This window comes from Podarcis filfolensis (genome assembly GCF_964270895.1).
Source record: "Podarcis filfolensis genome assembly, chromosome: 17".
NCBI lineage: Eukaryota > Metazoa > Chordata > Lepidosauria > Squamata > Lacertidae > Podarcis > Podarcis filfolensis.
Window position 1 is genome coordinate 33,962,929 of NC_139621.1, and position 26,060 is coordinate 33,988,988.

At 45.6% G+C, this 26,060-nt stretch overlaps 1 protein-coding gene across 4 annotated transcripts; it reads right to left on the reverse strand.

Moving 5' to 3' along the window:
- Window positions 1-1,262: 1,262 nt before the first annotated feature.
- Window positions 1,263-26,048, reverse strand: TBC1D2 (TBC1 domain family member 2). Of its 4 annotated transcripts, XM_083593036.1 has the most exons (14): window positions 24,950-26,048; window positions 21,625-22,063; window positions 18,340-18,478; window positions 16,099-16,237; window positions 14,462-14,598; window positions 12,635-12,807; window positions 10,165-10,551; window positions 9,265-9,375; window positions 8,449-8,633; window positions 7,434-7,910; window positions 5,539-5,659; window positions 4,513-4,698; window positions 4,174-4,295; window positions 1,263-1,841 (listed from the first exon to the last, which is right to left on the reverse strand). In XM_083593036.1, the coding sequence occupies exons 2-14, from the start codon at window positions 22,033-22,035 to the stop codon at window positions 1,640-1,642; spliced, it is 2,790 nt and encodes a 929-aa protein (XP_083449162.1). In that variant the 5' UTR covers window positions 22,036-22,063; window positions 24,950-26,048; the 3' UTR covers window positions 1,263-1,639. The 4 variants fall into 4 exon arrangements, with proteins under 4 accessions (XP_083449162.1, XP_083449161.1, XP_083449163.1 ...); XM_083593035.1 differs by lacking the exon at window positions 24,950-26,048 and having other exon boundaries at window positions 16,099-16,234; window positions 21,625-22,252; XM_083593037.1 differs by lacking the exon at window positions 24,950-26,048 and having other exon boundaries at window positions 21,625-22,251.
- Between the last annotated feature and the right edge of the window lie 12 nt (window positions 26,049-26,060).

The following is a 26,060-nucleotide window of genomic DNA, read 5'->3' on the forward strand; positions in this document are numbered from 1 at the left end:
AGGAACTGTAGTTTGTCAAGGGCCCTATAAATTTTAGCTCGGTGAGAGGTAAACTACAATTTCCAGGATTCTTTTTTGGGGGGGCGGGGGCTGCTTTAAATGTATGCTTTGTACACGGCCTTGGACTGGACAGCCCTCATAATGACGACACTTTCAAGCAGAGGACTGCCCTCTGAATACCCTTCAAAAACTGCTGTGAAGCTGGACACACATGGGCACCCTAGCACAACCAGTCCCAATAGCACAGGGAGGGGGGGAATGAATAGCAGATGGACCTGCCCCATCTATCAAAATAGTTAGAATCCTGAGACCAGCAACATTTTTTTTGCAATATGTCAAGAGAATGCCCTTCCCTGGAATGCTTAATCTAACTTTTAAGAGGTAAAGGTAAAGGGGCCCCTGACCATTAGGTCCAGTCGTGACCGACTCTGGGGTTGCGGCGCTCATCTCGCTTTATTGGCCGAGGGAGCCGGCGTACAGCTTCCAGGTCCTGTGGCCAGCATGACTAAGCCACTTCTGGCAAACCAGAGCAGCGCACAGAAACGCCTTTTACCTTCCCGCCAGAGCAGTACCTATTGATCTACTTGCACTTTGACATGCTTTTGAACTGCTAGGTTGGCAGGAGCAGGGACCGAGCAACGGGAGCTCACCCCGTCACGGGGATTTGAACCGCCGACCTTCCGATTGCCAAGTCCTAGGCTCTGTGGTTTAACCCACAGTGCCACATGCGTCCCTGTAATCTACCTTTTACTAGCCTGTAAAGAAATAGTCTGTACACACTCAAGTTTCACTGTTGCTTCAACACAAGGAATTCCACTTCTTGGCATTTTTTTGCCAGTATGGCACTCCTACATAGTTTTATTTTAAACTGATTTCTACTGGTGAGCACCTAATGTAGAGCCACACTAAGTACATGCAATTGGGGGTGGGGGTGGAGAGAAGATGGACAGGGTGCTAAGCAAACATGAGAATATCCCCTCTAAGCGGGCGGATCAGGAATCCTGTCCAGCAAGTGATTTTTGGTAGTTTCTGTGTACGTGCATATATGTACCACATCGCCAATTCTTTACAAATCCAGAAAAGCAGAAGGAAAAGAATTTCACATAGAGTTTAGGGTGTGAAATGTATATGGAAATCAACTCCAAATCCACTGATTAGCACATCCAGTCAGGGACATTTATCTGAGTGTGTGTATGTATGCACAGGCCCATGACTGGTCCTCATGAGGAGACGAGATATTAAGTGCTGGTACTTCATTAGCCTGTTGTCTCAGGTATTTAATTTGTATCTGTGAGTATAGAAACCACATAGGCCCAGAGTGATGGATTGTGGGTTGAGGAATGGGGACAGACCTCTAAACTGAGATCTACAATACCTGGTGTTATCCAAAAAGGGAAGCAGACTGTAGAGATTTTCTGGTGCGGTGACTTCTTAGAAATACTGTACACTACACACTACGTCAAGAAAAGGCCTTAGTGAGAAACAAGGCTTCCAAAGTACATGATTTTTTTCCAGTTCACTTGAAGACAATCCAGTGCATTGTTGCTCATTGCTCATGGGTAGCTAGTGTTAACACTTTTTTGTTTCCAAAGTAGTGAACATTTATGTCTGAAGGCCAGCTGTGAGGAGGAAACTGGAGTTACATATCTTCTTCATCCTCACTCACAGCTCCATTCGAGTTGCTGGCAGCATGTTCTGCCTGTTCCTTCATGTACTCGACTTTTATCTGCTCCAGTTCTCTCATCTCAGACTCCAGTTTTAACCTGTACACTCGGCGCCGATTTTGTAAAACTTTCATGGGAAATGGGTTCATGTCACTGAAGGCGATGTTCATCAGCTTCCTGGAAGAGGGCAAGCATATGAGCCAGGATTTTTAAAGATAGCTTGGACTAAGTAGACATTGAAGAGAAACTTGTGGGAATTCTACATGCTCTTTTGGCTTCCCTCACAAAAATGCGGCAGGATTTCTGAGAGAGGTTTGTCTTTCAGAGACAGAAAGTGTCACCCAGGGGTCAAAGTTCTGGGTCTTCTCCGCACCAGGCCCTCATATTTCAGGCCACATAAGATTAGGAACAACCTTAGATGCAGCTCTGTGTCAGACCAATTTACTTGTTCTCTGCACCACTGCCCTAAAACAGTATTTCAAAATTTACTACTGGTATTTTCCACAATTCTTTTTTTGCTAAGGAAGGAACCTCTCTTCAGTACAGAAGATTCTGGGGAATGTTTTAGGCTGAGCAGAAGACCAAGTCTACTGGACTAAATTACAGGGCTGCCCCAAGTAATTTTGCTGTCTGAAGTCATGGGCAAAATGTTGCTCCTTTTATGTACTGGATTTGCAGTGGATTCTTAAACACTGGCAATGGGACAGCATCCTCCACTGCTCCTAAGGCTCATAAGCTAAAGAAGCTACAGTGGTGCCTCGCAAGACGAAATTAATTCGTTCCGCGAGTCTTTTCATCTTGCGAGTTTTTCGTCTTGCGAAGCACGGTCAAGTCGCAACTGCACCTCTTCAAGCGGTTTTAAGAAAAAGGAAACAAACTCACAAGACGTTTTCGTCTTGTGAAGCAAGCCCACAGGGAAATTCGTCTTGCGAAGCAACTCAAAAAACGAAAAACTCTTTCGTCTTGCGAGTTTTTCGTCTTCCGAGGCATTCGTCTTGCGAGGTACCACTGTATAGCTTAGGGCCCCACTCTCTTGGGGGCTCCCGAAAAAAAAAATTAAGGAAAAAAACTGGATGTACATTTCCAAAATATAAGATAAAAACCAAATAAAATAAAACCTACATACAGCAACAGTGTTTTGTGTTGTGTAGGCTCCTATGATGTAAGTAATGGGCCCCGCCTGCTAGCTCTCTCCCTAAACTATCACATATAAAGGGCCTCATTACCTTCAGTAGCTTAGGGCCTCATCAAACCTAAATCCGGCTGTGGGGTTCACACAGCTCTGTTTTCTACTACTTCACAGCTGCCCTGACCCCCCAGAAACCTCAGCTTGAGGTATCAGCCTTATTATGCCTAATGGTAGGGCCGGGCCGGTCTGCCACCTTCTGTGAAATGAGAATGCAATCTAAAACACACCCAATACTACCCAGAGGCTAAGCATTACAGAGGGAAAATGAGCTGTAGTAGGACATCTGTCCTTCAGGAAAACTGGTCAACCATTACTGATCTGCTCATTAAACACTCCTGATAAGCTTTCCAAAGAACCCCAGGATTTCCTGGAATAAGGGATTATTATATACAATAACATGGACCTATGTTTTAGATGTGCAGGTTATATTTGCCGGTGATCAATGAAACTATCAAATAGATAGGCACACACGTTCAAGAAGAGGCAGGGTATATATAAGGGGGTATGCTTTTAAAGGAGTATTGTTTCAGTGTTGCCTCAGGCATTATTTTCACACACCGCATCATGTGGAAGCCACTTCCCTGTGCTGCTGCCCCACACAACTGGAGTGTGAACATTTCCCCATCTGACCAGCACCTCATATGCAGTGTTGCACATCAGTATGAGGGAAATGGCTCCAGCATGTCTCTGTGTGTGAGAGAAAAAGGTTTCACTTTAGCCCTAATCTAGCTGTACTTGGCTTGGTTCCTAGCTTCTGATTTGCCTTAGATAAACATGACATCAATGCTATTCATCATCATCATCATCAACAACTTCATTGCACTAGCCAAAGGCCATGGCATCATTCGCAAAGGAAACAAAAAGAAAGACAACAATAACCATAAACACCATAAAAACATCAGGGACTGCGAATACAATGAACCACGGTCACATCTCCTAGAAATTATTTGTTGCATACGATATAATAGCAGGGGGTTCTCAGATAGAATGTGCCAGCTTAAATGTCCGAATCACGTTTGCAATTCACCGCTATTTTATCTAGTTCTTTTCTCCTGATCTTCTTAGCTGCCAACGCATATAGTGCTACTTTATAAGTTACGAAGTCATGAGTATCACTCAGCAGCCATTTCACCCTTTCCGCCCTGTTTGAGTGTGTTCCATTCGTAAGCAGGAGTTTTATAAATCAGTCTCTTGCTATTGCTTATTTCTGATCTGTGCCTGCCTCAATCCCAGTTTTTGAATTTTCCCAGTTCTCTGAATGACAAACTATCACCTGACAACCACAATCCCCATCCGAAACACTTCCTGTATCATCCTTACCTGCCATCACAGATGGTTTTGGTAAAAAAACGCATGTACTGGTAAATCTCCAGGCTGTCCTGGATCCTCAGTATCGCTTCTTCGTTGTATTTAAATATTGCCAGAGCGTAACGGAATATCACCTGGGACAAAGAAAAACATGGCTGACAGGGGGATGTCATAGGATGGATGCAGTCATAGTCACACAGATGATAAAGGTAATATCACTGAGGCAGGAAGGAACAGGTTCAATAGACACATCGGAAGCCTGTCCTAAATGCCTGGTTGCTAAAACATCTCTGCAGAGACTGATATATGAAGTGAGAATGTAGGAGGGATAGGAGGCAGGGATACACTTACCTTAGTACCTTCATAGAGAAAGGCATCCCATACCCTGAAGAGGATATCGCTAACAAGACTGTCTACAAATACAACCAAGAACCAATTGAAGGTCACCAGGCCCAAGTCGATTCGGTGCTGCTCCAGATGAGCTGCCAGCCTGGGAAGCTTCTCTGACAAGAAATCTTTAAAGACTCTTTGATCCACCTGGATTCAACAAAACATCAATAAGAACCAATAACCATATTTGAAAGGATGCTTTATCAGCACCTTCTCAGAGTCCTCCAAAATCCGCAGGGGTTAATTGTACTTGTAAACACCTGACTGATCTAACAAAATCAAAACTTTTGACTTGCGGCATAGTACAGTTATAGAGATACACACACAAGCTATTGTTATACTTTCTGCAGTGGAGGCAGAACCAAGAGAACAAACACAAAATCTACTTCCATAGCTTCCCCACTCTGATACTGTGGTTACAAAATGATTGTGTGTGTGTGTGTGTGTGTGTGTGGCCCTCCAAACCCCGCTCCCTTTGGTCATTTTTTCTTAAGTGTGTGTGTTACTGACTCTCCCATAGATTCCTTCTGTGATACCAAAAGGGGTTTTTTGCACTCCCCCCTAAAAAAAAATACCTTTAAAAAAATGGGTAATCCTAGGATCCCACGGTACTGATGATCGCATTGGTATGAGCTACAATTGAATGGTTTGTGTGTAACTTTATGCCAAACTTTGCATTATGTCCAAATTAGGCCACAGTGAAGAAGGAATTAATTAGTTTTAAGGACAATTTGATTCTTGACATGCAAACCACTGGATTAGGTGTGAAGTTCCATTATTTTGTTAAGTAATCAACTGCCTAGTTTAACATGAATCGCAGAACGATGTAAGCCAAGCCTGTGCCAACACCTATGTGAAGTGCGTTGGAATTTTTCCTCTAGAAGCACCACTTCCATCATAAGGATATGCAATCCTTTTAAAACAACCCATTTTTCTTTCACCCATGACTATCCTATTGTATGGCTTGGTGGGGAGTCCCAGACTTACTTGTGAGCCTATTAGTGTGTTGCTATAATAATCTGGAGGCATTAGGTTTTCAGTGATATGAACTAGGCACCAGAAAGCGATTTCCTCTTCCTCTAGAACCAGTAGTGCAATGGCTGCCAATCTGGGATGAATAAAGAGACATTACTGTTAAGAAAAGCAGGTGATAATGGCAGGCAGGTCTTACAGCTACGGTCCTTCAATCTGGAAAATTCCCACAAGAGGAAAATGGCGAAGAAGCAGGAAGTTTCTTCTGAAACTTAACACTACATGTGGTAAATAGGCAGCCCACTTGTTAGTGTAACTATAAAACAGGTGCCATAGTAGCTGCCAGTTCTTACTATGGTGCCCTAGTGGTTCTTTCTATGGTGTCTTGCAAAAGGTCTCAGTTAATATTCCTTCAAAAAGCTACTGCACACAAGAGTCTGACTGATCTTCCTGGTCAGTTTCTGTTTGCACTGGCTTTTCCTGCACTGAACACAACACTCTTGTTGCATGTACATATTTCACTGGTTGCCAAGATTGGAAACACACCTGTTCTGAACAGAGGAGAGATACAAATAGCTTCTCTCGACAAGTGAGTGCAGAGTAAGCTGATGTAGGTGCCTTTCCCCCACTGACTGTGGGTAGTTGGCGGGGCAGCGTGGCGGCGGCAGTGCCCACATCATTTCTGTCTCAGTCTTTCTTTCAGATACAGCAGCCATTTTGCGTTATGCCACACACTCCACGGCAGGCATTTTCTCACTGGTGACCATGATACTCTCTCAACATTCCCAATATGACCATGGCCCCTGGGCCCAAAAAAAGGTTGGCAACCTTTGAGTAAGAGCAGCTCATCTTTTCAGCAGCACAAGTGCAAACAGGCACAAGAAAACATTTGGCTGTTTGAATGGTTTCATGTACGCCTATAGCTTTGTCACAACACAGCAGTTCCAGCTGGAGTCATTGTCAAATACATCTCATGACTAATTTTTCACAATGTACTTAGATTGGATAGGGAAGTTTTTAACGTTTGGTGTTTTAGCGTGTTTTTAATATTGTGTTGGGAGCTACCCAGAGTGGCTGAGGCAATCTGGTCAGATGGGGGTGTTAGTGGGTTGTTTTTATTTTGATACTATATATTTTGGTTTTTATGTTGATCTTGTTCTGTGGAATACCCTGAGACCTCCGGGTATAGGGCGGTATACAAATTCAATTAAATAATAAAAACAAGAACAAGAACAACAACACTAGAGTGGTATCTTGGTTCTCGAATTCTGGGAGTCCATTCGACTCCCGAAACAGTTCAAAAACCAAGGCGTGGCTTCCAATTGGCTGCAGGAGCTTCCTGCACTCAATTGGAAGCCACGCTGGACGTTTGGGTTCCAAAAAACGTTCGCAAACCGGAACACTCACTTCTGGGTTTGCGGCATTCAGGAGCCGATTTGTTCAGGAGCCACACCATTCAAGTAACAAGGTACCACTGTAAATTATTATTATTAGGTAAAGGTAAAGGTACCCCTGCCCGTACGGGCCAGTCTTGACAGACTCTAGGGTTGTGCGCCCATCTCACTCTAGAGGCCGGGAGCCAGCGCTGTCCGCAGACACTTCCGGGTCACGTGGCCAGCGTGACAAGCTGCATCTGGCGAGCCAGCGCAGCACACGGAAATGCCGTTTACCTTCCCGCTAGTAAGCGGTCCCTATTTATCTACTTGCACCCAGGGGTGCTTTCGAACTGCTAGGTTGGCAGGCGCTGGGACCGAGCAACGGGAGCGCACCCCGCCGCGGGGATTCGAACCGCCGACCTGACGATCGGCAAGCCCTAGGCGCTGAGGTTTTACCCACAGCGCCACCCGCGTCCCTCCATTTGTTGCAAACCTAGAGTTTAAAAAGGTCAGCAATGAGCTAGCACCCTTTACCTGTTCAGTCCCTGGCAATAGCCAATGGTGGGATTTTGCAGAGAGAATGCAAGCAAAATCCTTCGCAGTTTGGGAAGAAGCTGGGAAGCGGGTGAATTGAAGTGCCTGTTGTTGGTGAGCGTGCGAGGCAGATCCAGTTCAATCTGTCGGGAAGCCGGGTGCTCAGCAGACTCACACTTCTTAAGCAAGTTTTGGTAATGGCCTGGAGAGCGAAGGTGCTGTACCCGCCTGCTCACACTCCATCTCCACACTCGTTGGCGGTGGTCTACTGGGACGCCACAGCGCAGCAAGCTCTTGAGCTCTGAGGAGGGAGCTAGTTCCCCAAGATTATTCCACCGGTCAGAGAGAGTTTTCTCCATGGCATCCTGGTTCAGGAGGTTACTGGATTTGATCTCCAGAGCCTGGATTTTTGCCAGAAGCTTCCAGTCTGCCGCTTCGTACTCAGGAATTGTCATAAACCCATAGTCATCATACTGGCTGAATGGTGAAAAGAGAAGAATATGGGGAAAACATCAAGTTCTAGAGCTGTCAAATTAATTAAAGAAAAGTTTGTAAACTTTCTGCTAACGATTATTATCATTATTTTAAAAAATGTATCTTGCCAAAGATCTTAATGTAGGTGCCTTTTTGACAATAAAAAAGTAAGATAATGTACAGTTTAAGGATAATATAAAATGCTAGCACTGACTGTTTGAAGGAAAAACCAGCTCATATTTTCTTTTGCCTTTCCCTACTACAGCAACACACCAAAATCAAAGGTAACCTCATAATGTAAGCGAGTCTACCCTCACCTCCCAGCCCCACAAGTGAAAATGTGCCTTTGTGGATTAAAAATAGGATTATCAAATAAAGCTTTAGCTGATAATCTGCCAATGACAGCTCACGGACAGTAAGAATATAAGGATTGTCTGATGAATCAGACCCATCTAGACCAGCATCATATTCCAGAAACAGCGAGCCTGGTGAAAATAAAAGAGTGCTGCATCTATTTTAAACACACACACACAGCCATTACTTGATTGGGCTCAGATGTACAGGGATCATGGCTTCCTCCTTCACACCCCACTGAAGTGCTTCCTGGATAAGGCCCTTCAGCATTTCCACATGTTCACTGGCAAAGTCCGGTAGGCCTTGCAGCTTCCGCAGAATCATCAGGTACTTGCTCTCAATCTGGCAGTTGTGGGCTTGCAGACGGGCACACTGGAATTTGAAAAAGTGAAAAAGTGTTGCAGTCAGAATATCACCATGGCTTCCTGTTGCCATGTTATGCTCAGAAGTAGCCACAAGCAACCTAAGGTCGGACAGCTGAGGTCGGCTCCTAGAAAGTTGGAGAGCATCACAGGCAGTGGCGTAGCGTGGGTTGTCAGCACCCGGGGCAAGGCAAGTAATTTGCGCCCCCTAACCCGTGGATTTGCGCCCCCTAACCCTAACCCCCAGATGTTGTGCCCGGTGCGGCCGGCCCCCCCTGCACCCCCCACGCTACGCCACTGATCACAGGCAAACACACAGAGAACCAACACAAAGATCCACACCTCACATTCAACACACATTTAAAGCACCTTGACTCCCCTCTCACCCTCAAATTCTGGGAATTCTCAGAGTGGTTTAAGAGCCAATCCCTCTTCCCAGGGAACTCTGGGAATCGTAGCTCTGCGAAGGGAGAGGAATAGGGGTCTCCTAAAAATCATCAGCACTTTCAACAAACTACAGTTCTTTGGGGGAAAGCTACAGATGTTTTAAAGTCGCATAATACTGTTATACAGTAGATGTATAGTGCAGATGGAGCCTAAAGCACAAACACTGGACTTTTTAAAAGACTTTGGCTTTTTACCTTCATCAGTAGGGTCTTCTCTTTCTGCGCTACCGTACTCCAGATTTTAGTAACCTGGTGGATTTCGCAGTTCAGAAATTGGTTCTGAATCTTGTACGCTTCTAAGTCATCCTGGCGAAAAGACAAGATATGTAGAAATAACCTGTTGGCACAACTGCGATTTGTACACCCAAGAAATCTGTTTGGTTTGTGAATGGGCAAATGGTGTCCGACAGAAAGATGGGGGCAATCTGTGTTGTTGTTGGACGCTTTCCATGGCTCCTCAAACAGGCCCAGGGCATTGGTGACAAAAAGCAACAGGAAGTCCTATTTAGTAGACAGACAGAAAACAGCACATCCACAGAGATAACCAGAACACTGTCTTCTAAGTGTAGTCATCTCCAACCTGGTGCACTCCAGATGTTGAGGGCTCCTTTGGGATGAAGGAGCACAGTGATTTATTTATTTTTTAAAGGAGACTGAATCCTCTGCTCAATATCATATTCCGGGCTGTTTCTTAAAGGAGCTGCTATGGTATCGTGGTGCACACAGACTAGCCACAAAAATAAAACAGAGGTATAGAACGATGGGATAACATATCACCAAGGTGCAACTGTGGAAGGAGGTCATAATCGTCACCTCCTCCTGTACCCAGGCCAAAGCATTTTGCCACCAGAGATGGTGCCCCAGATACAGAAGCTGAAGAGACCAGCAGTTAATTTTTCCTTCAACACCAGGGATGGGATAGTACCTGAATCATCAGGACAGATAAGGGGCCCCAGGAGAGCTTGTGCAGCAACAGACAAGGGAGAGGGGACTAAAGAGGCATTTACTGTTGTGCTGCGCCCAACACATATGCTCTCCAAGGCTCTCCCCAATGGTAGGGCCGGCCCTGCCATTGCACCATTTGCCTCAGAGTACCTTCAGATGTTCGATCTCTTCCTGCTGCTTGCACAAGGTCTCCATGGGGATGGTGTCTGCCTCCCCAACAGAGTCAGGCATGTCTCTGGCAAGTTGCTCCGTCAGCTTCAGGATGACTTGTTGCTTGGCCTGGTTTTTGTCCATCAGGAGCTGCACGTGGGCCTTCAGCTCCCCGATGTGCTCGTCCTTCAAGGCCAGGCCCTGCTCCAGCTCCTTTTTCTCCATCTCCAGCACTTCAACCTGTTTATTCAGCTCGGCAATCTGCCTCACTTTGTGCCTCACCAGCTCCAGCCTATCCTCCTCCTTTGCCGTGACCAGGTACCTGCAGGACTCTCGTTTCTCTTGCTGGGCTGCCTCCAGGGCTTTGTGGAGAAGCTTAACCAGTTCCTGTAAAAGTAAACATGGGGGGGACTGTTAAGTTGTGGGCGAACATATCAGACGACACAGCGATTCTTCCAAAGCAGCTCTTTATTTGCAAGCTGGAACAGAACTGAGCTGAGGAGCTCAGTCAGCCTGCTTATATAGAGCTCCACTAGAATGCAACAGTAACCATTTTCTGAAACTAGCCAATCACTGAACGTCACTTTCGATCCTTCATTTGCATAACTATCTACAGTATCCCCCTGCTGGCCCAGGGTGAGAACTTCGGTACATAACAGGGACCATTAATTTTCTAAAGGCAGCTTTATAAGTCATACTCTGAACAACTTGGAGGAAGCGCAGGATTCCAAAGTGATCAAACATACGTTTCTGTATCTGGAAAGGAACAAAGAATGATGCATTTCTATCATATGAGGATGAACTAATTTTCCATTCCAACTATAATTAGTGAGGACAATAAGCCACAATGATTCTTCAGATACAGTTCTGGAGGAAATTCCCAAGATTCAGAGAGTTGATGCTGTGCCGATATTCTAGAAGCACAAATGAGGCGTTAACTACAGGCTAGTTAAATTTACATTGTTCCTGCAACAAAATGATAAAAATCATAATCTTCCAATTAAGACGTTGAATAATTTACCAGTTAAAATGAAATGTATAAGAAAAGTGTTTTATTTGTTGTTGGTTTTTTTAAAAAACTTCAGCTGTATAATCATGTTTAAATTGGCAAGACTTAGATACCAAATATGGCCGCCACCAGTCTTCCTTAAAACAATCAGATTTTTGTTCCTCCGAGAATTCAGCTTATTTTAGAAACCTTTTGACAGTCTCACCATGAAAAAAACCTAAGAGCACCGTTAGAGAATCAGCTTGTATTTCATAATAGCTTAGATATTCTAACTTCAGTTTTCCTCCAAAATATCAGGAACAACGTTGTCCTTCAGCAGTTGCACAGGAAATGCAATTTTCAGCAGGGAGTCTGTATCATAGGCTGATGCAATCACTCAGTCTGTGACCCAGTGGCGTAGCGTGGGTTGTCAGCACCCGGGGCAAGGCAAGTAATTTGCGCCCCCTAACCCGTGGATTTGCGCCCCCTAACCCGTGGATTTGCCCTAACCCCAGATGTTGCGCCCGGTGCGGCCGGCCCCCCCGCACCCCCCACGCTACGCCACTGCTGTGACCCACTGTTAGGCTTGTGTAGCATGGTGCCTCTGTGAGTTACTAGAGAGAAATCGGTTCTTCAAGCTATACTGGCAGTATCCCTCTTAGGTGTAACTTAGGTGTAGCTCTCCAGTACCTGGGCACAACCACACAAGTATTCCAACCATTTTCCAACCTTGGTTCCACAACCATCCCTCTACCACAACCTAGTAAAGAGGAAACACACTATAGCTCTAGAATGACCCTTCTACCAGAGCCCAGAAAAAAAGGCAAATTGGAAGCTGGATGTGGGACACAGTATTTAGATGCTACTGCAAGAAGATCAAACGCATCCATTCTTAAGGAAATTAGCCCTGAGTGCTCACTGGAAGGACAGATCGTGAAGCTGAGGCTCCAAGACTTTGGCCACCTCATGAGAAGAGAAGACTCCCTGGAAAAGACCCTGATGTTGGGAAAGTTTGAGAGCACAAGGACAAGGGGACGACAGAGGACGAGATGGTTGGACAGTGTTCTCGAAGCTGCCAGCATGAGTCTGACCAAACTGCGGGAGGCAGTGGAAGACAGGAGTGCCTGGCGTGCTCTGGTCCATGGGGTCACGAAGAGTCGGACATGACTAAACAACTAAACAACAACAACATTTAGATGCTAGAAGAGAAGATGGGTGTGTTTCCTTTCATAATACCTTCTAATGCAGCGTTAGCCAACATGGTGCCCTCCAGATGTTTCAGACTACAGCTCTCATCAGCCCCAGCCAGCACATGTTCGGTCCTGTTCTTCTCTTGCCAGCAACAGTAATACATGAGGCAGAAACACACCTTCTCGTACAATATTGTGTCAAGATAAAAAGGCAATTAAGCACATTTCCCCATAGATCAAAATGGTATGGTGACTCCATCCATACCAAACACACATGTCAGGGCAGGATTACCTTCTGAGATTTAACATCCTCTTCAAGGACTAAAATTTGGTGCTGAAGAGAAGCTGTTTTCCCATCTCTTGCCCCTTCAGCAAAACAATGCAAACTCCTGCTTTCCTTTTTGTCTTTTCTAACCAAAGGTGGTTTTAGCCTTGACTTTGGATCCTTCTGCGTCTCTGTTGCACCTGAGGAAGAAAAGAACGTAGGACACTTTCCTGCTTTCCAGTGGTGGCACAGATTGTTTTGATCTGTGGTTACCGTTTATCCTATGTGGGTGGTATTGACTGGCAACTTGTGTGTATTTGCAATAGCAAGATGAGGTGGGTGAGTGAGTGAGAAACAGCTAGATGGACAAAATTTGAGTGAAAGGGAAAGCAATGTTTGATATTAGACAAGGCTTGTTTTACTTCTAATGAGTACATAAGCAGCACTTCTCGCCAGCAGACTGGAGGTAGGAAGAAGGGCCCGATCCATGCATTCTAGGTCTAGAAAATCCAGTACAGTGGTATCTTGGTTCTCAAATTTAATCCGTTCCAAAACCAAAGGGTTCCAAAACCAAGGCGCGCTTTCCCATAGAAATTAATGCAAAACGGATTAATCCGTTCCAGACTTTTAAAAACAACCCCTAAAACAGCAATTTAGCATGAATTTTACTATCTAACGAGACCGTCGATCCACAAAATGAAAGCAATAATCAGTGTACTGTACTATAAATAAATAAGACAGTATTGTAGATGAGAAAAATTAAAATTAATTTTTTTCTTACCCAGACTGATGATAGTCATTGTTTGGATAGGGGGCTTTGGATTCCACACAGTCACAAAAACAAATTAACCAAAAAACCTCAAAAACAAAAATGCAAAATAGCAAAAACAAAAGCGCCAAACTTAATCCGTTCTGGAAGTCCGTTAGGCTTCTGAAATGTTTGAAAACCAAGGCGCAGCTTCTGATTGGTGCAGGCGCCCCAGAAACAATAGCCGACAGCTGCATGGGCCGTTTGGCTTCTGAAAAATGTTCGAAAACCGGAACACTTACTTCCAGGTTTTCAGCGTTTGGGAACTAAGGCGTTTGAGTACCAAGGTACCACTGTACTGCATACTGGGCCCAGAATTCACACAGCAAGATATTATAGAAATTCGAGTGAGAGGTCCGTCCGTCCCCCATCTGAAAGTTGGACATTTGCATCTATGGGTATATCTTAGCATGTGCTAACGATTTTGTAAGTTCGTGCTATCATGGGTCTATGCCCAGGTTACCTAGAAATGCTTAATTAAACCCTGATATTTACTCAGAATAAATCCCAGAGGCTTCAATGAAGGCTTTTGTGCTCACTTTTCCCAGTTTCTCCCTCACAGCTGTGCAGAATAACCAGTGCCGGATTAATGTATAAGCTAAACAAGCTATAGCTTATGGCCCCACTTTCTTGGCCCCCCCCAAAAAAAAATTAAAGGGAAAAGAACTGGGCGTACATTTCCAAAATATAAGATAAAAAACAAATAAAATAAAACAGCAACAGTGTTTTGTGTTGTGTAGGCTCCTGTGATGTAAGTAATGGGTCCCGCCTGCTAGCCTGCTCCTTAAAATATCACTGGTTTGCTCATTTCTATATATAGGGTGCCTACATTCTGCATGTGCTTTAGGTGCCTATTAGGTCCATAAATTATCATTCAACACAAAAAAACCAGCAACAATTTGTTGTTGACAAAGGACAGCTGGACATATAAAGGGCCCCATTACCTTCAGTGGCTTAGGGCCTCATCAAATCTAAATCCGGCCCTGAGACTAACAAGTAAGCAATGCTATTTTTAAATGTTCTCACCATCGTACAGAAACAAGTACCTGCATCTTCTGCTTCAGTTTCTGCCTGCTCCTCATTGGCTGCGTTTTCAAGGTCGTCTTGGATCCCCTCCAAACAAGACATGCCACCATTGTCCCTCCGGCTCTGCCAGCTACCATAAAGATGATGCACTGTGTTCCTAGAAGCACAGAAGCGCATGGGAATGGTTAGACAGAACCTGTGAATTAATAACGCTTAAATGCCGCAGGCTGTTTTGGGACACTCGTGCCACAATGCAACATCTTCCTGCAACAACATCCAGTCATTTCCTAGTGACTTCGGACGGTTTCGTCATTTAGTAGCCGTTGTTCCCAGCTGTCGCAAACTCACAGGACTTGGACTCACTTAGGGCCGGGTTCATACATGCATGCTCGTCATCTGATGACTGTATCATCACTCTTCAAATACAGTGGTACCTCGGGTTAAGTACTTAATTCTTTCCGGAGGTCCGTACTTAACCTGAAACTGTTCCTAACCTGAAGCACCACTTTAGCTAATGGAGCCTCTTGCTGCCGCCGCGCCGCCGGAGCACAATTTCTGTTCTCATCCTGAAGCAAAGTTCTTAACCTGAAGCACTATTTCTGGGTTAGTGGAGTCTGTAACCTGAAGCGTATGTAACCTGAAGCGTATGTAACCCAAGGCACCACTGTACAATGTCACGTCCTGGAGCTGGTTCACACGTTCAGCTGTAAGTCATCAAGTGTATATTGATCATATGTAGAGAGATCAAATGAGGTACAAGCATTTGTGCAACAAAGAAATCTGCACAAAAACGTATAAAACTCAGACATTACAGTTACGCCTAAATATTCTATTTGAATGTAATATGAACAAAGAGGAAGGTTCATGGGGGAATTCTTTGCTCCTGCACAATGTTTACTTCCCCACATTTTTGCTTCTGACTAACCTTGTTTCTCCCTGGTTGCTAGGGAGAAACAGCTGTTGGGTGGGGAGCACAATGTTTTCTTCAAGTCCTTCATGGACACAGAATCTGAGATTTGTAGTGTTGGAAGGGACCCTGAGAATAATCTAGTCCAGAGTTTCCCAAACTTAGGTCGCCTGCTGGTTTTTTTGGACTATAATTCCCATCATCCCTGACCACCAGCTAGGGATGATGGGAGTTGTAGTCCAAAAAGAGCTGGAGACCCAAATTTAGGAAACCCTGACCTAGTGCAACCCCCTGCAACGCAGGAATATGGTTTAGCTAAAGGGGTCCTTGATCGGATGCAGCACAGCTTTCCTTAAGTTCTTATGCAACACCTGTGAGTTTATTGAAATAGTGATTGAGCCATAAATGCTTAAAAGAGTTGATCGATGCAAGTTGCGCACAGTCAAGCCTTTTCCTTTTTCCTTTAATAAAGCTAAAATACACATTTAAGCATATTAATAATTTTGCTTTTTTTAAAAAAAGTATAATGTCACCTTCCATAACAACATCTTCCCCCTCTATAGCGACACCCATGCCTACAGCAAGGTTCCTCTTTCATGCCATCTGGTTGGCTCTCGCCTTTCAAAACTCAGGACACAAAGGAGCATTTGTTAGTCCTCCAGATGTCAAAAGGACTCTGCTGTTAGTGGTGCAACAGACTTAACACAGCTAGTTTCCAGAAATTCAAAAAAGAGAGAGAAAAACAGTTACTGTATTTCAATCCAAGGATGCTTGAGGGAGATGTTCTGAAGAGCGTGAGAAGGCTGTAGAGGTGCCGGGAGAGCGGCTGCCTTCGGGCCGACATCTGTGGGGGTTTTCACAGGGGGCAAAAACTCATGTTCTGCGTCTGCTGTGGAGGGAAAAAACAAACAAACCAGCTGAATCAATGGGATTCAGACACACCCAAGCTAAAGTTATAGGTGCATCAAGCACAGCAGGGAGAGAGAACTGCTATCAGTGCATTCTCTGTTGTCTATTACACAAATACTGTTAAGTTGTGGGTGAACATATCAGACACCACAGCGATTCTTCAAACAGCTCTTGTTTATTCACAGGCCAGAACAGAACTGAACTGAAGGGTTCAGCCAGCCTGCTTATACAGAGCTCCACTAGAACGCAACAGTAACCATTTTCTGTAACTATCCAATCACTGAACGTCACTTTCAATCCCTTATTTGCATATGTGGACCTGAACTATCTACATTATCCCCCTGCTGGCCCAGGGTGAGAACTTCAGTACATAACAAATACTGCCACCCATTTGCGGCAAATGAGATACCCATTTTGGCTGACTTTTAAGAAGCATTTCTGCAACTGCTGTGAAGAACTAGGCTAGCCTTGAGTGGAGTGGTCAACTTCAAAAATTCTCACATGCCGAGGCAAGCCCAGAACTTGAGCAGGCTGACACTGGAGGCCTCTACTTTTGATATTTCCAAATAACTGCTGGCGTGTTTATAAACCGAGAGGAGCCATTGCCTCTTATGGCGTCCAGAGGTGTTTTCTGTTTGTTTTTTTGCAGAAGGCACAGCTATAATCTGAGGGCATGTTATTCACATTTGCGGCTTAAAACACAGTGAGGTCATTTCCCAGCTGGTGCCCTAGAATTTCAAGCTACATTTGCATGGAGTTTTTTGCAGCACAGATGGGGTAGGGATGTCTTCACCTGATGCAGGTGACCTGTTTGGTTGCCCCATCCCTGCAACCCCCACTCCCCCCGGTTTTCCTGTTCACTAAATCGTCATCTGCACTTGTGCGATGGCTGTTAGGGTGTTGCTCACATTAGTACTTACTCCACATCAAGTTTTCTAATCGGACTGAAGCCAGTTTAAAACATACACACACAAAACAGCAGTATTTGTTAAGAAACTACAGGATCAATATGGATCGTAGTTTGCTGCATGCGACCGCAGCTTCAAAAATTAGCAGAGAGAGTGTGCTGGATGCAGAGTCAGCACAGCAGCAATGTGAACACAGACACGCTTAACTAGATGTCAGTTGCATTAAACTTCAGAGTAGATACATAAAGGTTTGGGCTGGAGTCTTGCATAGCATTGTCTCCATTCCAGAAAGCCATCCATCAAAATTACAGACTTTGGTTTCTCTGCATGCCAGAATATTCTCCTTCCTTTTTTTGTGCTGTTTCGCCTAACATCCAGCTTGATGAAGAGTTCTGCTGAACTCTAAAGCTTGCTCCCTACATTGTGGCTTCCAGTAAAAGGTATTGTTCTAATGTCCGAACTTTTCCCCCTAATGGACCATCTGCCTGCATTTTTTTTTGTCCTCTGCTGGAGAGTTGGCCTGCTGTGTTTAGTCACCCGTGGCGACTAATACACCCTAGCCCAGGGGCCTGATCCAGTCACCCAAGCATTTTTTTCTGTGCCCTTGTTCCCAGACCCTACCAATTTTTGGCAGTGACAGTGGGGATAGCATGGGTGAAGAGATATAAAGCTCTTTGCCAGTCCAGCACCCTGACAGGGATACTAATCTGCCCCTCCCTGGTCATCCCATTTATCATAGGATGAGCTGCTCCTCAGCTGATCTGCATGAATCAGCTGAGGAGAGGAAGCTGTGTCTTGTGTGCGCTGTGCATGTGCCACTTGGGGCTACAGCCACCACTGGGGAGTTTTCCTAGGGTGAATGCGGTCCTCAAACTAAAAAGAAGTTAGCAAACCCTGCTTTAGCACTTAGGCTGATGTTGTGCAATTTGTGCGCAGTGAGGAAGCAGATTCTCTCTCTCTCTCTCTCTCTCTCTCTCTCTCTCACACACACACACACACACACACACAAGTCCCAGCCCTGTCATAATTCTGTTTGCATTAATATTTGTAGGATCAAGCCCTGCTAAATAGCTGAATTTATGCAGCACCAGCTAAACCAGCACTGGTGAAATAATCCTGTCCCCTGGGGTAGGGGTGGGGGTGGGGGCAACACATTTGCGCTGCTGCTACTTACTATTGTTAAGTGTGGTGTCATTCACACAGGGGAAATCTGTGTCATCCTCTGCCGGACTTCTAGTCTGGTTACTACAGAACTCCCAGCGTTTTATCTGCAACTGCTGCAACCAGTATATCATGGTCTGTTTGTCGACAGCCTACAGTTCAATTTGGGGGGAAAAAATTATTAAATACAGGATCTGTGTAACTCAAGGAGTTGCCTACAGATACAGCTAAATTCCACAACAGATAGACTTCAGCGACAAACCCAACCTCATCACAACAGACCATGGACTTACCAAAATCCAGTATAATTGGGGAGGTTTTGACGCAGTGTAAGTTCGGCTTCCCTGTGCAAGCACAGGGCCTAGTGCAGTGGTTTCCAAACTTTCCACCCCATGGACCACATGAAAATTGCTGAGTTTCGGCAGGCTACTTAATGATTTTTTTTGCCTGTTGTAACCATTGTAATGTTCTGTGCTAGACGCCGAATGATTTTTAAATTGTGTTTTGATTGCTTCTTTGGCTTCTTATATATTCTATTTTGTTGCATTCACTAAATCCAAATTGTAATACAATTAAAAAAGAACAGAAATAAAAGTAGCAATCAAAATACAGTTAAAAATTCAATATGAATATTCAGTGCGGTGGATGTGCCATCGCCCATCATCAACCACTAGTGCCTAAACTGAGGAACCCCTTGTCAAAAAGACATGGCCAGCATTTGAACTGACAAAAATATAGGCCCCCCCCAAGCCTTTAGCAAGAAGGGAACCAGGTGGGTCAGTCTACCGCGTCTGCTTTTGTGTGTGTGTGTGATTTTCACTTACGAAACAACGGATTGCACACAACAGTAATCCATGGTTTGTTTCGGCATGTGTTTTTTCTGAACATCCAAACCCAGACTAGGAGACTAACCATGGTTTGTTTTCTGGTAACAAACCACAATTTGAAGCCATGGCTTCTTGGCAGCTCGTGAACTATGGCTTGTTTTAACTACAAACTTAACAGCCGTGCTCAGCCATGGCTTAACAGGACACCCCACCGCAGACATTTGCCAGGCTACAGAGGCATGAGGCAAGAGTGGCTGGGAAACAAACTGTGGCTTGTTTAATCGTCTGCAAGACAACTGGTGATTTGTTGAACAAACCATGGCCGAGTGTTATCATAGAATCATAGAATAGAATCATAGAATCATAGAGTTGGAAGAGACCACAAGGGCCATCGAGTCCAACCCCCTGCCAAGCAGGAAACACCATCAGAGCACTCCTGACATATGGTTGTCCAGCCTCTGCTTAAAGACCTCCAAAGAAGGAGACTCCACCACACTCCTTGGCAGCAAATTCCACTGTCGAGCAGCTCTTACTGTCAGGAAGTTCTTCCTAATGTTTAGGTGGAATCTTCTTTCTTGTAGTTTGGATCCATTGCTCCGTGTCCGCTTCTCTGGAGCAGCAGAAAATAACCTTTCTCCCTCCTCTATGTGACATCCTTTTATATATTTGAACATGGCTATCATATCACCCCTTAACGTCCTCTTCTCCAGGCTAAACATGCCCAGCTCCCTTAGCCGTTCCTCATAAGGCATCGTTTCCAGGCCTTTGACCATTTTGGTTGCCCTCCTCTGGACACGTTCCAGTTTGTCAGTGTCCTTCTTGAACTGTGGTGCCCAGAAGTGGACACAGTACTCCAGGTGAGGTCTGACCAGAGCAGAATACAGTGGCACTATTACTTCCCTTGATCTAGATGCTATACTCCTATTGATGCAGCCCAGAATTGCATTGGCTTTTTTAGCTGCTGCGTCACACTGTTGGCTCATGTCAAGTTTGTGGTCAACCAAGACTCCTAGATCCTTTTCACATGTACTGCTCTCAAGCCAGGTGTCACCCATCTTGTATTTGTGCCTCTAATTTTTTTTGCCCAAGTGCAATACTTTACATTTCTCCCTGTTAAAATTCATCTTGTTTGTTTTGGCCCAGTTCTCTAATCTGTCAAGGTCGTTTTGAAGTGTGATCCTGTCCTCTGGGGTGTTAGCCACCCCTCCCAGTTATGTACAAATGCATCCAGTGTAAAATGCCATGTACACTGAGTGTGCTGTCAAAAATGATAATAATGTACAAGAAAGTCTTCCCCCACCAACAATCAGCAAAAGTAACATACTTGTATTGTTTTAATAATCTTTGAGGCAGAGGATGCTAATGGTCTCAGGAGGTCAGGATACTGCCATGAATTATTAGGGTTGTCTTCTGCTTTAAGAAAAAATTCACTAGGAAATCATGTTTATGGCAATTTCCTGAAGACAAGAGCTTTCTTCTTCTCAAACTGTGAATCAGGATATTTTGTAAAGGGAAGAGAAAATTGTGAAGTTCATGCAACCCGAAGGCTCCAACTCCTTTATCTTCTGCCAATATTAAAAAATAGGGATTACTTAAACTTGGCTCTGCATGCTAATTTTATTATTTTTTGTCCTCCAAGAGTCTGCAGCCAAGAACCATTAAATGTCAGAACAAGAGAAGATTGGGATTCTGGTTAAGTGAACATTCAGCTACAATTGGATTTAGCTGTGTAAACTACACCAAGATAATGCTGGCTTCTCAATGGTGATAGAGATGTTAAAATGTGTGTTAAATGGAGCAAAACATGTTTACCTCTCCTGTATATAAATGCTTCCGGTTCTTTGGACACAATAGTAGAACACTGGTTATAACATCTCCTAAAGGTAAAGGTAAAGGTAAAGGGACCCCTGACCATTAGGTCCAGTCGTGGCCAACTCTGGGGTTGCGGCGCTTATCTCGCTTTATTGGCCGAGGGAGCCGGCGTACAGCTTCCGGGTCATGTGGACAGCATGACTAAGCTGCTTCTGGCGGACCAGAGCAGCGCAAGGAAATGCCGTTTACCTTCCTGCTGGAGTGGTACCTATTTATCTACTTGCACTTTGACGTGCTTTTGAACTGCTAGGTTGGCAGGAGCAGGGACTGAGCAACGGGAGCTCACCCCGTCGCGGGGATTCGAACCGCCGACCTTCTGATCGGCAAGTCCTAGGCTAATTCAGGAAATTCACAGCTTCAGCTCTGTGGAAGCCCCCAAGCGCATCGAGTCTCCAGGACAAGGAATCCAAATAATTTATCCGCCAACACTAGTATGGCTGGTCTGCCTTTGTTTCAATGCCTTCAGTTGGGCACAAAGGGTAGATCCCTGCCCAAGATCCCTTTAGGACACCCTATCAGCTCAAGTCCCATTGCATGCCACCAGCTGCAACATGCACATTTCCCCACCACTAGCCTAACCAGCCATGTGTTCCACATACCTGGAGGATAAATGCTTTGCTGGGGGTCCTGATTTCAAAAACGCCCTCTTCCGCTCCCACCTTAAGATCAAAGCTAGCGCTGGATAGCTCTATGCTCCCCAGAGGGTTCATGTCCTGTGCTGTCCTGTAGTAAAGTAAGTTGCATTTGTTTTCATCGTAGACGAACCAACGCGACTTCCAGGTCTTGATTGGGGCTTTTGCAGAAAATTTGTTTAAATAGCCACAGAGTTGTTTCTTGGGGGTTTCTCTGCCAGGTTTCAGATCCACATTCTCCCACTTTTCCCTGGAAGGAGGCCCACCTCCGTCTAGGGCACAACTGATGCCGCTCTCAGTATCCTCTACTTTTTCCTCTTCGGGCTTACTGGATGTTCTGGCCACAAGGCAATCTCTGCTCTCAGAATCCGGCTCCATGCTCCACCGCAGGGCAGATCTCGTGTTGCTGGAATGCAAACAGCGAAAGACAAAACAGCCCAATAAAATGTTGCTGAGAAAGAAAGCATATGCTACATGCATGTAAGTCCCACAGTTCAAGATATCTGCTGGTTAATAGAAAGACGTGCCTCTCGGCAAACTTCCTTCCACAGCCCAAATCTGGCAGCACTTCTGCTTCTCCAAACCGCTTCCTCGCATGTACGGAGGTCATCACATGGCAATGGAGACAAACCACAAGCAGTGAGTGCGTGAAAAAAAATACAAGTAGGTCCAGGAAATCAGCCTGCTTGCAGGTGAGCTGGTTTCCACCTCTGTTCAATATCTGCTGGTCAGAATTTCCCGTTCCCGGAGTTTCTTGGGTATGTTACCAGTATAAGTAAAGGTAAAGGGACCCCTGACCATTGGGTACAGTCGTGACCGACTCTGGGGTTGCGGCCCTCATCTTGCTTTACTGGCTAAGGGAGCCGGCGTACGGCTTCCGGGTCATGTGGCCAGCATGACTAAGCCGCTTCTGGCGAACCAGAGCAGCGCACGGAAATGCTGTTTACCTTCCCACCAAAGTGGTACCTATTTATCTACTTGCACTTTGACGTGCTTTCGAACTGCTAGGCTGGCAGGAGCAGGGACCGAGCAACGGGAGCTCACCCCGTGGCGGGGATTCGAACTGCCGACCTTCTGATCAGTAAGTCCTAGGCTCTGTCGTTTAACCCACAGCACCACCCGTGTCCCACAGGTTACCAGTATATCATGCCATTAATGCGCAATGCCACTTTTCAGCCACATACTGTCAGTTGTGGGGATAAGGGCAGCCCTTGAAAGGTGTCCGGAAACTTCAACCGGTTCAAAATGCCTGTTGCCTGGGGCTGGGCTGATGCATGTAACTCTGCTGTTGTCCCTCCCCCCCACAAATGCCTTCCTCTTCATTTCCAGGGCCACTTATGGGCGCTGATTCTTAAGCATTAAACAGCCCATGACTGATGCTTGAAGGACCACCTTATCCCATATATGTATATGCCTTACTGTGAACTTTGTTCAGCATGAGAGATCCTGTTCCTAAACTCAAGTGCAGCAGGTGGGAAGAAGGAAATGTTTTTCCAGTTGCTGTGGAATGCCCTCCCTACGGAAACCAAACTACCAGTAGCTAAGGACATTAAGATTATTTCAGGAGGGATTGTGGCTGGCCAAGTAAGAAGGCTGGGTAATTTTGCTGCAGGTTCATTGAGGTTTTCTCAGCTGCTGCTCTTATTATATTCCTGCTGCTTTTATTATACTGCTTTGTTTGCATTTTATCGTCCCTCTTTTGATAGCTTTAAATTTTACATGTTGCTAGTTGCCTTGAATCACCTAGTACAGGGATTCCAGACTATGGTCTGTGGACCACAAGCTTCATTCAGGCGATCCATGGCCTGCCACTTTCAACATTCCCATTGATATTTAGCTGTATTGTTATTTCATTTCTTATATTGTATTTTCTTGTCTTTCAGTTTGCTTTCTGTGGAATGCAGGCTGCAATACAATACAATAAGATGCAAGACAGAAAAGCAGCAATAAGAACCATGACTGAAACCATGCAGCACTTAGCACATTACAATTGCTGCACCAAAGTGGACAAGCATGGGCAGTGTGTATGGAGGTCCTGGGATGCCCGGACGACAAGACCCCTCTCTCGACTTCACTGATGTGGTCCAAAGGAAAGGAGAGCAATACTTTTGGCACCAGCTTGGCTGCAGGAGTTGCTGGAAGGAGGTGTACAAGGCACCATCCAACCATCTTAAGGACTCCAGATTTGGGTGGGGCTGGCTCAGTCTTTTCTTCTCCCCAAAATATCCCACAAGGCAGCAGAGGTTTAGGATCAGAGTTTTCCTTCTCCTAGATGGGCTCCCTTCCCAGGTGGACGAGTCCCATCTGCCCCTCACATCCCTCTACTGTAACTGCAGACACTGTCTTCTTGACCCTTGGGCCTACTATTGGTCTTCTCCACTCAACCCACCAGAGCCTTCTTCACATGCAGCAGAAGTCCCTAACTGTCTCAGAGTTTGAGACCCATCAGCTTCCCTCACCTGGTTTGGTTGGCCAGCCAGAGCCATTCCCTGGCGTGTGGCGGCATCCTGGCAGCTTCTAGGAGCCACAAGTGAGCAGTGAGTGCAGGATGAGGACCAAAGGTGGACAAACTACTCCAGGAGGAGCATGACATGTCCAGCACATAGGAGCCAACTCCTAGGGGCCAAGATCCCATTGGCCTCCCATAAAATATTTGAGCCCCCCTCCCCCAGTTGATGGGCATTGCCATTCAAATGTTGTGTGTGTGTGTCGCATCATGTGGTTGATGATGCAGGGCGGAGCTTATCTGCCCACCCGCCCATATTTTATTCAAGTTGGCACCCCTGGTCCAATAATAAAAGGTAAAGGGACCCCTGACCATTAGGTCCACATGACCCGGAAGCTACACGCCGGCTCCCTTGGCGAATAAAACAAAATGAGCGCCGCAACCCCAGAGTCGGCCACGACTGGACCTAATGGTCAGGGGTCCCTTTACCTTTACCAAAGACAAAGTTAAAAACTTAACTGTACAAAATACATTTTGGAGGTTTACATCAATAATCAAATAGTAGATCTTATTCTAATTGCCCCTGCTAAAAACCTGGCAGTTTTTTGCTGTCACCTGACGCCGGGCCAAGCTGGCTGGCACTCCTGCCTATCACAGTACCTCCACGCTGCACCTGTTGAACTGCTTTCTTTCCTGTTGTCAAAAACTACCCAGCGCAGTCCTTCCAGTAGGAAAAGTGGCGTCGCTAAGGGAGTTGGGGGGAAAACAACCAAACCCCAGAGGAGGACCGCATGTGCGTAAAGTATACCCAAATTTGCCCAAGTAAGTCACTCTTTCAGTTCTTACCTTCACTCGCCCTCCAGGCGGACTTCGGCAGAAGCAGCTGCGCCTGCAAAGGGCCCGATCCGCTTCCTGATCAAACGGCAGCAAATGTTATGGGGCAAGGATCGAGCCAGCGAGCAGCGGCTGTTTCCTGGTCGGCTGGGGCGGGGCGGTGCCAGGCGGTCCCGGCATGGCAAGCCGCGAAGGAGCGGAAAGCAAGACAACAATGCATTCCGCCGCTGCGCGCTTGGCGGGGGAAGCGGGGAGGCGCGCCTTGCCGTGTCTTTCTCCAAGAAATATTCCACGTTCCTGCCCGAGGCGAGGGCGATTTTTTTTTCTCTGGAGAGCTCGAAAGTTTGCGGCTTATTTTGCGACGCTTTAAGCTGGCCCTAATAATACCTGGCTGCAGGTTTCCTATCCACCCCCAATAAACCAACTCAGTTACCTGCGCCTATTTTATTTTAATTTTACTTATAGGGAAAGGACATCTTACACAATGCGCAACGGCATACCAATAAAATGTCATGCGCATAGCTGTTAACTTTTCCCTTTTCTTGCGAGGAATCCTATTCGGAATAAGGGAATTTCCCTTTAAAAAAGGGAAAACTTGACAGCTATGGTCGTGCGAGATCAAATGCTGCGCAAAGCCCATCTCTTTCCTGTACAGCTGCTAGAAGTCGCTGCGCTGGGCAACTTGAATGCATGCACTCGCCTTTTTGCAAGCCCGCGCGCATCGTAGATTGAATGGCCTTGATTCCCGCAATGTCCCCCGGGACCAGCGAATGCCCGCAGATGCCTGATCGGAAATGCTTTGAAGTTTACAGCAAGTTGCACAGGACTGGCGCAAACTCCTGCAAGATAAAGACCCGAGCGCCCTTGAGCGATAAATCATCGCGAGCTAGATTATCGTAAGCCCTTGAAGTTGGAAGCTCAGATTCATGCGTCATTTATTTATTATTCTTGCAAGAGCAAAAAAAATAATGACATGCTCGTTTCTTTCAGCAACTTAGCTAGCACAACCAAAAGTTGCGTCTAATTATCCGTTATTTAATACTGGCAAACTATCCAGCGCTGCTATTATATAAAGCGTTATTAGCTGAGTTATTGATTTCAGGATTCCACTTTCTTTAAAAAA